The sequence below is a fragment of the Danio rerio genome, chromosome 8 (genome assembly GCF_052040795.2).
Source record: "Danio rerio strain M-AB ecotype USA chromosome 8, GRCz13ab, whole genome shotgun sequence".
NCBI lineage: Eukaryota > Metazoa > Chordata > Actinopteri > Cypriniformes > Danionidae > Danio > Danio rerio.
In genome coordinates this window covers 27,382,298-27,396,083 of record NC_141028.1, presented here as the reverse complement: position 1 = coordinate 27,396,083, position 13,786 = coordinate 27,382,298, and the positions used below count along the sequence as shown (strand labels likewise).

Below are 13,786 nucleotides of genomic sequence, written 5' to 3'. Positions count from 1 at the left end.
TTGCTTAAGGCCTCAATCTCTTACCATGAGCCACAGGTATTCATTTGTGTTTTGCCCGTTTTCTTCACTCTCAAATTATTGGTATCAAGTGGCTTGCATTTTGTGAATCACCAAAGAGCACAATTAAAGCAAAAAATATGTTTTTAAATGTTTTACTAAAGAAAAATTACCTCATACAGTATATGCTTCTTTGCAAAGAAGAGTAATCCACAGAATCTAATATATGACAATATATGCAAATTACATATGACACATAAGTTCATATTTGAATTTGTAATATATATAAAATATTATACATTCAACATATATGTAAAAATATTATTGATATATATATATATATATATATATATATATATATATATATATATATATATATATATATATATATATATATATATATATATATATATTATACATCTATTGGAATTACAAATAAACACACACATGTTCTAGCATAGCTATAATTTTATATGTGCCCAGATACAGCTATACACACTCATCGGCCACTTTATTAGGTACATCTTACAAGTACCTGGTTGGACCCCCTTTTGCCTTTAGAACTGACTTCTGCATAGATTCAGTTTTGGTCCCTTTTGACATGATAGCATCACACAATTACTGGTGATTTGTCGGCTGCACATCCATGATGCGAGTCTCCCATTCCACCACATCCCAAAGGTGCTCTATTGTATTGAGTCCTGAAGATTGTGGAGGCCATTTGAGTACATTAAACATGTTGACATGCTCAAGAAACCAATCTGAGATGATTCACGCTTTATGATATGGCACGTTATCCTAATGGAAGTAGCCATCAGAAGATGGGTACACTGTGGTCATAATGTGATGGACATGGTCAGTACCAACACTTAGTTAATGTAGGCTGTGGTATTGACACAATGCTCAATTGGTAATAATGGGCCAAAAGTGTGCCAAGAAAATACCCCCTAATGCACCATTACACCAGAACCTTCAGCCTAAACAGATGATACAAGACAGGATGGATCTACTCTTTCATGTTGTTGCTCCCAAATTCTGACCTTACTATCTGAATGTTGCAGCAGAAATCAAGAGTCTTCAGACCAGGCAACATTTTCCCAATCTTTTATTGTCCATTTTTGGTGAGCCTCTGCGAACTGTAGCCTCAGTTTCCTGTTCTTAGCTGACAGGAGTGGCACCCGCAGTGGTCTTCTGCTACTGTAGCACCTCAAGGTTTGAAGTGTTGTGCATTCAGAGATGCTCTTCTGCGTACCTCGGTTGTGCCTCTGACCTTAGGCATCAAAAAGGCATTTGTGCCCACAGAACTGCCGCTCACTGGATATATTCTCTTTTTCCGACTTTTCTCTGTAAACCCTAGAGATGGTTGTGCGTGAAAAGTCCAGTAGATCAGCAGTTTTCGCAATCCTCTGACCAGCCTGTCTGGCACCAAAAACCATGCCAGATTCAAAGTCATTTAAAAATCAACTTTCTTCCAGCAGATTGTCTTGACCATGTCTACATGCCTAAATGCGTTGAGTTTCTGCATAGTATATATATTACAAATTATATAAAATTATAGCTAATATGCTTGAACACATATGTATATATTTGTAATTCCAGTGGTTGAAGAAAGTATATTTGATATATATAATACTTCAAAATATATGTTAAATGTATGACATTATTTATACAAAACCTTATATAAATATTAAATTTAAAAATATGTAAAATATGCAACATGTATTTGAAATATTGGACAAATGGTCAATTGCAAAACTAAATGTTGCATATATGACATATTTTGTTTTTAAAACTTTTATGTCATACAGTATGTGAAGTTAGCATATATTTACATGTATCAGATTTCAATATGGGAAACAGGATTATCAGTGGTTACTGGATGAGATATAGTTTTTCCTGCTATCAAATACAGCGCAGCTTAGTGAATTTGCTCCTTTGGGTTTTTCCCATCACTTTTATGCTCTTGGCATAGCTTTGCAGTGCTCAAAATTCAAAATACATATATAAAAATGGATCCATTTTATGTGTCTCACTACCTGCGCACTCATCGGTTTCTCTCTCATTTCTCTCTACTGGAAAAAAAATAAAGTGCTGATTGAGTTGCAAGACGAGGACTTCGCCATGAAGAGATCTCCAGGTTAGGCCATGATCCAGAAATATGATCCAAAAAGCACAGAGATGACAGGGCAGTTTCTCTCAGAAGTAGAGTATATTTAATAAGCGTGGTGCAAAGATGACTGATCTCACAGAGACACCTGACAGAAAAGACAAGATGTCACGTTTGATAACACAAACAACAGCATCACAGAGCTCAGCTGAGAGGATTCATGTAAAGAAATGATACACAGTGTCACTACAGCATAAGAAATATACAAAATAGATTACTCTTCCAGTGTCATACACTGTTTTGTGGCCTTTCTATGAAATACAAAAGGGCACTAAATTAGTGGCTAACTAATCTTACTCTTTAACTTATGGAATTTTTGCAATCTTTTATATAAATTGTTTAAAATTTATGTCAACTTAGACTCATTTTGAAAACGTAGCCCTATATACATTTCTGGAGATCATGAATTATGCAGCCAGAAGTATGTATGGCTGCATTGGGTCTTTAAAATGAGTGCTGTGGGGCATTAATATGCTGTTCCTCTTCACACTTACCAGCTGACCGTATACCTCCGTATGGATGGCTTTCCTGCTGTTACCAGTTTGCCCAGTTAGCTCGCCATGTATGCCAGCGGACTTGAGACACAGAAATGAGTTGACCATGATGACGGGGTTCAAGTCAGACGAAAAACCGTTCCAGAAAGCGGGTAAGACAGAAGCCAAAAAATTAAATAAACAAGTAAATAACAGAGAGAGAATGGGGTAAAATTTGAAAACGTTGTAAAAATCAGGCAAGGGCTTTTCTTTTTCTGGATTGCTTTTTAAAACTGTCGGTTGGCTTTAGGGAAGTGGGTGGGCTGGTCCATCTGTGCTTTTGAAAACACTATTGGTTGGGTTTATGGAAGGAGGAGGGTGAGTCAGTTAGTCAGTCAACAACGGCCTCTGGTGGATTTATAATAAAACAGCAGGTACAAATGGCACTCGCGAGAGAAATTTAAGAACTGAAAAAGCTTACATAGCGGCCTTTAGTGGATTCACAAAAATTGCAAAAAAAAGAAATATAGCTCCTGGGACGTATTTGTCGCTCTCCAGAAATGTATATACATTTTCAGAATGAGTCTGGGTTGAATATTGTAATTATCATCTGGCCTAAATGCAGAAAAATATTATTCAATCGGTGCTCTAATTTTGAGAAATTCCATTTTTGTTATAAAAAATTGTTTTGAATAATATTTTATGAATTTAAATAGGTTTTATTCTTTAAAAAACTGAATGTAAATTGTTTCAAAATTTACTTTTTTCCCTGTAATGAACAGTATAACAGGACAGATTATGAACAGCATTTTTTTCTACAGTGTTTTCTGCAACTCAGACTCATTCTGAAAACGTATCCCTATATACATATCAGAGAGAGCAAAATATGTCCCAGGAGCTATGTTTTTTGCAGTTTTTGTTTTCGCAAATTCGCAAGGCCACTGTGTATGCTTTTTCAGATCTCAAATTTTTCTTGCGAGTGCCATTCGTGCCTGCTGTTTTCACGTAAATCCACCACAGGCCGCTGTCGACTGACTGACTTACTGACTGATCAACTGACCAATCCCCCCCCCACCCTCCTCCTTCCCTAAACCCAACCGCAGTGTTTTAAAAAGCAATCCAGAAAAAGAAAAGCCCCCTGATTTTTACCATGTTTTCAGATTTTACCACATTTTCACCCTGTTATTTGCTTTATTTTATTTTTTAGCTTTTCTTACCAGCTTTCTGGAACCGTTCTTCACCAGACTTGCACTGCGTTGTCGCGGTCAACTCCACTCCATGTCTCAAGTTCGTCGACATTTGTGTCAAGCTACAGGACAAACTGGTCACAGCAGAAAAGCCGCCCATACAGAGATAAGCGGTCAGCTGGTAAGCAAAAAAAGGAACTGCGTCATACCGCCTCGTAGTGTTTGTTTAAAAGATCGAAGCTCTGGCTACAAAATTCGCAATCTCCAGAATTGTAATAGGGCTACGTTTTTAGAATGAGCCTTTGTTGGTTTTCTGAGGTAAGCTTCTTTTTAAACAAACAATTTTCTGTCCGGTTTTTGATATTTTCTTTGAACGATTTTAAAAGTAAACCCATACGAATATGATTGAAGAACAGTTTAGCATAATGAATAATAGATGGATGCTGCTGTGTACACTAGAAACCGTATAGGTCATTAACATCAACAACCCACTAATGCAACAAATAAAGCAATCATGACACATGGTAAAAACATTATCATGCTAAATGAAACAAAAATCCATTTTGAGTTCATTTGTGAGGTAAAAGTGTTCATGGAAAGTGCTTTATAATGAAGTATAAGCTATCTCCACCACTCATAATGTAAACAAACTCCTAATATGTTCAAAACCATGTGTTATACAGTTGCATGGTTTAAATCATTATCACCGTTGACCATATCTCTCTCATCTCTCTCTCTTTCTCTATTTCTTTCTCTTTCTATCTTTCACATTTGATCTCTTTTTCTCTTCACATCCTGGCAGCGATTGAGGGCTTAATCAGTAAGACAAATTACGTTGTCTGGGGCTGCATCTCTTTAGCACTAGTCCTGAAAAAAATCTCAACACCAGTCTGCTAAAGAAGCACTGTGCATGAATTAAAAATGGCTCCTTAATTACCGAGCTGCAGCATTTATTCACAGATCTGCCCATCATCCAACACTCTCTGTCATGAACGCTTGGCTGAAAGTTTCATCTCACTCGAAGCATCACACTAAATATCAATTTCTTCCCTGATGCTTGGAGTTTTTACAGCGGCTATATTAGCCACATCGGTCACCCATGTGACGGTGAAAAGCGAAAGTCCAGCAAAACAAAACGTTACTCATTTTTCTCATGCTCATCCCATGACAGAATGTGTTCCATGAAGGTGTTAATGAAACACTCGACAGCTCACACTTTCCATTAAATAGCCTAGCCCTGCACTAACCTGCATGGAGGAATTTCTCAGCTTACAAAGGAAACAGGGTTGTTTCCAGAAATGTGCCTTTTTTGACCAGCTGGTTTTGTCATTTGAATAGGATATGCTTTTTCTGGCTGTCATATCCTCATTCATATGGCATAAGGATGATACATGTTGTACTAATACATCAGCTTTTTGCTCTAGCCGTACTGTTTTATTATTATTTATTTTTTCATAGGGGTTTGAAATTTGCTGCATTGATTTGTTAGGTGCACTAAGTTTTCTTAGACTAGCAGGTTCTGGTAAGTGCTTCATGCATGATTTAATTCAGCTCAAACGTTAAAGCATGTCAATTGAAACAAATAGCATCTTTTGCTTACAAGTGATCAAGAGATTATGAGGGCTGTCAGTTTCACGGGTGCAGACATTTAACCGTGCGCAACTGCATATTGTCTCATTTTTTTCTTCTTTTGAACTGTAGAGTAAATTCATTTTTAAAATCAAAGTATGATGAAAAAAGCAGGGTCCTCTCATTTTTAAAAACTGTCATCATTGAAGCCTAAACTATACTTCAGTTTTTAAAGTCTCTATAAAATGAGATTGTCCTCGACCCCATGGTCCTACAGTGCATGATTTAGTCCTTTGAGAATTGAACAGATTGTTGAAAGATGAATGTTGCTAACAAAATGAAGGATGATTAACAAACGGACAAATTCATCCATTCGGAGTAGGAATGAAACACCCAATGATATGCCTACCCTAAAGGAATTCCATGTGATCAGGAAGTAATGAAAGTCATTTTAACATTGTAAAAAAAAAAAAAAAAACTCAAATTTTAAGGCAGCAAACTTCAGGACATTTATTTGTTTACTCAACCTAAATTGAGTCATGTAACTGTTGAAAGTTGAGTCAACTCAAAAATGTCTTAAACTTTGTTGCCTTCAAATTTTAAGTTGAGTCAACTTTGTTTTTTTTACAAGGTTATGGCATTAGATTAAAGTTTATGATGGCAAAATATTGGGGTGACGCAGTGGCACAGTAGGTAGTGCTGTCTCCTCACAGCAAGAAGGTCGCTGGTTCGAGCCTCACTTGGGTCATTTGGTGTTTCTGTGTGGAGTTTGCATGTTCTCCCTACGTTCATGTGGGTTTCCTCCGGGTTCTTCGGTTTCCCCCACAGTCCAAAGACATGCGGTACAGGTTAATTGGGTAGGCTAAATTGTCCGTAGTGTATGAGTGTGTGTGGATGTTTTCCAGATATGGGTTGCGGCTGGAAGGGCATCAGCTGCGTAAAAACTTGCTGGATACGTTGGTGGGTCATTCCGCTGTGGCGGCCTTGGATTAATAAAGGGATTAAGCCGAAAAGAAAATGAATTAATGAATGGTAAAATTTAACGATTTTGTACAAAATAATGAAGTACACATACATTGTTTATTACAAGAACCACTATATATATATATACATGTGTATACATGTGTATATAAATCTAAGAAGTGTACATTTTGATTTCATGGTAACTTTTAGTGCACGTGCAATGATTTTAAATTGTTTTTGCACTACTCAGTTTGTCCACATGGTGTCAAAGGTGAAACAATTTGTTGATTCAATGTAGGAAATGAGGAGATGGAACAAAAAACAATTTTATTGACGAGGTGTCATGTGAGGGAGTTTAAAGATATACCCAAGTCTAAATTAAGCAAGTACAAAGAGTGCATTTTACATGACAAAAGTGCACAGTTGCAGATGTGTAGACACTGCCCCTGCTGAAAAATACAGCATACAGTATTCTAGTAAACAAAGTTTGGATGCTGGTATGCTGGTCTCAATTCTGGATGCTCTTTACTCTGGTCTAAGACCAGCAATGAAACCTTCATCAAAACATACTTTACCAGCTACAAATGTTTTTTTCAGCAGGGTGCAGACGTAATACACATGTGCTTGACATAACCATTTTTATATATATTCCCGTTTTTGCAGTTTAAACTGAGACAATAAAATGTGCGATTGAAGTCTGAACACTTTTTTTCAGGCCCCCTAAAAAAACAATAGTCATGTTAATGGGCAAAACTCATAAAAGAGTGAAATTGTTGTCATGTAAGTGTAACCAATGAAATTTCTTTTGGTTGTCATGTTTTAGATAAAAACTTACTAGCACGCAAAAGAGTATCCTTTAAAGATTGAGCGTGTGACTTTAAAAAGTGGAGTATACTTTGGGCTTTTTCGAACAATTTTCAGATGGGTTTTACTCTAGAAATATCACACAAGCAACTATTGAAGTGAATTACAGCATAACTGTGCACACAGGATCAGCTCTACAGCTGAAATACAGTCATGCTGATATTCAGAAGTGTGCAAGTGTGATATTGATTTTATACAACAGTTCTGTAAAAATAAACAGAGGCTGGCATGGAAAACAGTGGCCGCAGATGGACAGATTGAGACTAACATTGACAAGTCTCTGTGCTGTAAATATCACTATTGGCCAATCAAATTGAAGGACTGGAACTAACTGTTGTATAATGTGAAGTAGCTTTAGCAGTTAATGGAGCATGTCTGCCATGGCAGATGTTTCCTGCAATCGTTCATCTTGCCAAAGGGCTGTTCTTCATTAACATTAGGACTCTTTACATTGGGAGCAGCCTGTGCTTTTGTGTGTTGTAGAGGCAAGTCTTCCAGAAGATTTGGGAGATGACAGAGGTTATAACTGTGAATTTCTGCCACATCTGTCACCCGGACTCAAGGTCACCATCAGATCAATCTGGTAAGAGGCACCAATACAGCCATTTGAAAGCTTAAGGGTGTAAATATTTGCTTACCAATTGTAGTATTGAGCTACCTCTGTAATTGTTATCTTTTATTTATATTTTTAAAATAAAAAAGGTTTAGTAACTTAATGTGCTTCTATATGTCCATACAGTATTGTTTATTTATAGTTATTTTAGTACGTCAAGTAAACTAAATAAAAAAGAGAAATATTTCCTTAGGAGTTAGACAGAATAAAAGTTGATTGCATATTTTATTTTAGTTAACATTGGTTTATTTCAAGTAACAGACAGTGTTTTAGTTTTATAGTTTAAGTTTTAGAGTTACTTAAAAGACTTTTTGAAATGATAACATTTAATTATTAGATATAAATAATTTTAATGTGTAACATAAAATAACATTAACATTAAAATTAGCACAACTTAATTAACTTAACAACATTCTTAATTTGCTAAAATTGTTTTTGCAAATTCTTAATTTTAGCAAATTAAGAATGCTAAAATTAATATAAAATATTTCATTTTCAAAACACATAACATTTTAAAAATATTTGAGAACGCTGATTGATTTAACTAATGGGTCAGGCCTGTAGCCAGCCTGGTGAAAGAGGTGGTTCTTTTTTTTCTCAAAAAGTGGACTTTTTATGCAGTTCTTCACCTCATTTTCTATTTATTTCTGAGGTATTAATACTACATGTTAGTGACATTTTACGCTTGTCGGATGGTCATCATAACCACACTTTTTGACGTACCAAAAGTATTTCCTAAAGATTTACAATAAAGCAATATAAAAAGATCCTGTAAAAATATCTGTTGAAGTCTGTGGCCTATTATAATTCATTATGCAAATAACGGTTAACAGTTCATTTAGAATTTGGATTGATAAAATCCAAATTTGTATGATAAAAATTTCAAACATAAAAATAATTATTATAATAATGTAGACCTTTAAGATTTTTTTAGCCTTTCTAATAAAAAAGTATGCTTGAAGATTCATGAATAACAACAATAGCCAAATTAGAATTCAAATTCATTTTAACATAGGCCGCTTTTGATTCTTCACACCTTTTTATTACTCATTTTTTGATTTAAGAATAAGGTCTAAGATTTTGAATAAAAGTTACTTGTAAAATTTAACAGTACGTTAGCAAAAGATGACTTATCTTACATCAGGTAGCATGTTTTCTTGCACACTGGATGTTCGACTCATAGTAACTGTAATTAGCTGATTAGCTAAATCATACTAAAGCGACAGCCAACAGAGGACTCCGCTTAGTTTTATAACCTTTTTCAATTAAATATTTTCACTATTTATGATGGCACAGCAAAATAGGCAAAAAGAGCTCATGTATGGGATAAGTTCTGGACCTTTGTTAGTAAGGGATGGGTCTGTCAAACCACCCGAACCCCTGGCTACGGGCCTGTGGGACATACAGTTGTTCATTAAATTCAATGTAATTCTGTAACTACATGTTACACCGTAATGAAAGATGTCATATTGTCTTTTACCAGTGTAATGCGGTTCCTGTTGTCTAAGAGGAGATTTAAAGAGAGCCTCAGACCCTACGACGTGATGGATGTGATAGAGCAGTATTCAGCAGGACATCTGGACATGCTGTCCCGTATCAAAAACCTTCAGTCCAGGCAAGAATAACTTTTTTTTTAACAAAAAACAAACAAAAAAACAAAACAGTGACCCATTACCAATAACACGATTCTCCTGCTTCTCTAGTCAGTCAGTATTGACCAGAACTATTAGCTGCGCCCTCTGTTGGTCAATGTTCTGTATTGCAGGATGAAATACTTTCAACACTGCTTGATCCAAATCACATTCACAGTGGTTTTTTTGTGTTGTGTTGTTTTGTTTTGTTTTTATTTTGTGTGTGTGTGTGTGTGTCACATCGAAAATGATTTGAATTCAGATTCACTTCTTTTCTCTCATATATGTTGTGAAATAACATCCACACATATACCGATATATTTCAACAGCAACAGCCATCTCTATCATACATGTAAACATGAAGCACTGTTCCTAGGAGTGGGTGAGAACAGACATGTATGGGATATATTTCTCGTTGTTTGTTTGTGGACGGTCCTCCTCGTGGGTTCAGGCGGTGGTCTCCATGTGTTGCTTGATGATGCTTGGTCTCCATGTTCTCTCTGTGTGCTTTGCCAGGATAGATTTGATTGTGGGTCCCCCTCCCCCCTCGACCCCTCGCCACAAGAAGTACGTAAACATTCACCAATGGCCTTCCCAGACTCGATGGCTTTATTATTGGACAGCATTGCAGTATAAATGTTCTTCTGTGTAGTGATACGGAACTGTGTAGAGGTCAAGACTTGCCTTGCATTTTAAAACGTTCAATCAGAATCAGGCATTCTTCAGCCCTGTAGTGTAATTATACACTTTTTTTCTGAGTTAAGGTTATCAAAGGTGTTTTTTTTTATTATATAATTAGTCAGAATATATAAGTTAATGCTGTGCAATAATACTATGCACCGTGCAGCCTGCTTGCTGGGGGACTGATGCCATTGTGCATGTTGTTCTGGGGTTTAAAATGAGAGAATAGCTGAAATGTAGAGTGTGTAAAACACAAAGCATCATAAGGCATGGAACCAGGTGATAGTTTTAATTGATTTTTTATTTATTTCCCCACGCTATTTATTATAGGGGTCAAATTACGTGCCTTTACATCTGACAGTCAGTGTTGTGGAAGCTAAAGTGGTGACTGTTTATTCTAAATACAAATATTTGATCATATTAATATGGTATCTGCAGAAGCATGCTAATAGGACTTTTAATTTGCCAGTAACCTGGGTTAACTGCTTCCGGTAAACTAAATGCCATTGCAAAATCTGTGTGTTTAAAGTCTGTCTTCTTTAAAATTCAGCAATCTCCACTGGCTGAGTTATATCTGATTTAACTTGGTTGTTAGATTGTACAAGAAGTACTGCAATAAATTACACCCCCCCCCCCCCCCCCCCTCGCCATGTCTTTATAATATGAGCATTTATTTTACCCCGGTATATTCAATGAAGCTTCTGCGCTAGCCTGCCGATTCTGACGGGCGTGTGCGAGTAAACAGCTTTTTGTCTCATTTTACGCTTGAGCAACTAAATGAATGCCAGTGTCTATTTAACTGAATGTATTTTAATTACATTACAACATCGATGCAGTAAAAGGAACCGTATAAAATGGAAAAAAAACTCACAATAACGGGTCACCGGATGTTTATCAGTATGGGAACAACACTAGCTCGTGATATATCCTAATATTATTTTGATTTAGACTTAGTTTTTTTAATGAATATGTAGTTACAAAACACTGTAACTGTGTCAATGTCCCACTTCTCCTATCATGTTTTAGTAATCATCCTTAATTAGATATCCTTAGAAAGCTTAAAACTTCAAAATATATCATGCGAAAACTGTGATTTATATGATCTTACATTTCATTACCATGTAAAACCTACATTTTGTGTGGCTTTTACAAAGCTTCTTACCGTTGTAGGCAGTGTCAAGTTTCATATTACAAAATAAGGTACATTATTTTACAAATCAAATATTATTTGAATCTTGACCGCAAACATTTTGTTGGAGAGTTCTGACAGGGAAGGCTTCCGATTTGGCGGCTGTTTTGGGACATGCATTTGTGGTTTTGAGTGTCATCCGCTGGCTGTTTGGTATTAAGAATAAACAAAATTAATTGATTTCTTAGATTTGATTTTATATCAGTTTTAGACAAAAAAAATGTCTAATACACTTTCGTAAAATAAACCTAAACATCAGTAACTTTTTTACATTTTAATATAATTTACATCAAGTGCTGAGTGTTTTTTTATAAAGAAGAGACCAACCTTGGGTCAAATTTCAAAGCACTCAGGAATTACAAATTGTAAAATTACAAAATTGCTAAATTTAAGTGAAGAACTTTAAATGTGTCTCCACAAGAGGTGCTATAAGCAATTTCAGGTAACACTTTACAATAACAGTACATGAATTATGATGTATTAATATGTAAATTAAACATTGCTTTATTATGGACTAATGATGAGTCAATGCATGCGCTAATCATAAACTCACATGAGTCACAAGATTTCTTGTGTGAATAATGGCTACCTTAATTACATGTTAGTACATGCTTGATTATTAATTAATGTATTAATCACAGCATTAGTTTATGCTTAATCAAACCATCATGAACTCATGATAATGTCTAAGTATGTTGTGACTTCACTTGAGGAGCACCTCATCATTACCCATTCTTAATTACTCATGAACTCCTTTTTGAACGTCCGTCTAGTGTGTTTACACTGAATAACAATAGTAAAGTCAAGTGTTCTGTCAACATCAAAAGTTTAAACACAGGAGAGGTTAAGGATGAGTTAATGATGATGAGCCCCTCCAAGTTAAGTCATGACATAATTACACATTAACAGCTTATGTTGATTACATTTAGCTTAAACTTAAACGTTAATTAATACATTAATTAACAACATACTAACAGGTAATTAAATTAGCCATTGTTTTCTCATGAACTCTTGTGACTCATATTAAAATTAGTTCATGATTAGCGCACAACTTAACTCATCATTAATTTATAATAAAGTAATGTTTAGATTATATATTAATACTTCATTATTCATGTACTGTTTTTGTAAATGTTAGGGTTAGGGTTAGGGTTACATTTCTTATGTAGATGTAATGATCCGTGTCATGAAGAAAAACAGGTCTGTGGACACAAAGGATATTGCAAAGAATCCAGGGTGTGGTTCTACTAAACAGCATAATTATTTTTTTCCAGTACATGTTAAATGTAGTTGATAAAGTTTAATTAGGGAGTTTCTTGTTCTTAAATGTATGCTTGTGTTGATAAAAGGCTAATGCTCAGAAGTATTTAAAATTAACACCTAACTGATAATAGTATTAACACATATTAGCTGAAGTATAAGCTCTTTTAACTTATAACCTGTTGTACCTTGTTTTCAAACCATGCACTATGGTAAAATCATTTTGAGACATTTAGTTAACTGTTTTTTTCAGTATGGAAATTCTAGTGAATCATTCTAGTTAAATCAATTTGTCAAGTAAATCATTTAATAAGTGGAAAAAAATAAATAAATAAATGATGGAAAATATGTGACACTTCCTACATTTATGTCAAAATACAAAAACATACATATTTCACTGAAGTCGTAGTTGGTCAAATTAACACTAGAGCAAGATTATGCTCTTAAAATACACATTATGATTACAGATTACTGATTAATAAAGCCAAAAATATGTGTGTATGTTTTCTTTTAACCTATTTTGAATAACTTCCCAACACTGCTGTCAGTAACTGTGCCAAAAGACACTGAGTGGTTTTTTTCACTGCAGTAGTGTGAGCTGCAGCATATCTTGTTTGAGATGCTCATCTTTCCAACAAGAGCTTTTTGATGTCCTGAATCCTTGATGAATGCATGCTAATTACCGACTTTCCTGTATGGCACTCAGCATGCAGTATCGCATATGTTCACTTCCAGCCAATCATCTTTTTTTTGTGTTCCCTATTATTTCAACCCTGCTGTCCGATGTTTGCATTCGCATGTTCAAGTCCTCCTTCATAAAGCTAATTTCTGTTAACTTGACAAGGTACAGTGCACAGTTAACCACTGAATCTCAGTGTGGATGAGGGTGTATTGACTATGTGTCGAAGTGATGGTCTATTGGATCATTAGAGTGGATCAGATTGTGGGAAAAGGAGCCAGTGCAGGAGAAAAGGACAAACCCAAAAGTGACACAGAGGTGCCTGAGGACCCAAGCATGATGGGACGTCTAAACAAGATGGAGAAAGAGGTGAAGTAATTGGGCCAGACACACACACACTGTCAGTGTTTGTGTTTGGGACTGCATTTACTTGTACTGTTTATATAAGTCTTGAAATGTGTTGAATTTGTGTTAAACCCACATAGTGATGAGTATTTTGTTTGTTTTGGTTGT

The 13,786-nt window shown here is 35.4% G+C and overlaps 1 protein-coding gene across 17 annotated transcripts in view; it reads left to right on the top strand.

Annotated features, from left to right (window-relative positions):
* Positions 1-13,786, top strand: part of kcnq2a (potassium voltage-gated channel, KQT-like subfamily, member 2a) — a 55,469-nt gene that overhangs the window by 37,945 nt on the left and 3,738 nt on the right. For 4 of the 17 annotated variants that reach the window (XR_015496740.2, XR_015496738.2, NM_001442618.1 and 1 more), the window contains 4 exons: positions 7,704-7,803; positions 9,317-9,448; positions 9,981-10,031; positions 13,525-13,642. Coding sequence is in view for 13 of the 17 variants with exons in the window: in NM_001442618.1 (NP_001429547.1) it covers positions 7,704-7,803; positions 9,317-9,448; positions 9,981-10,031; positions 13,525-13,642 (401 nt within the window). In the remaining 4 variants the exon portion in view is untranslated. Of the gene's footprint in view, positions 1-2,086; positions 2,135-4,626; positions 5,855-7,703; positions 7,804-9,316; positions 9,459-9,980; positions 10,032-13,524; positions 13,643-13,786 lie in introns of those variants that run through there. The other 13 variants (XR_015496739.2, XR_015496737.2, NM_001442620.1 and 10 more) reach the window with 7 other exon arrangements.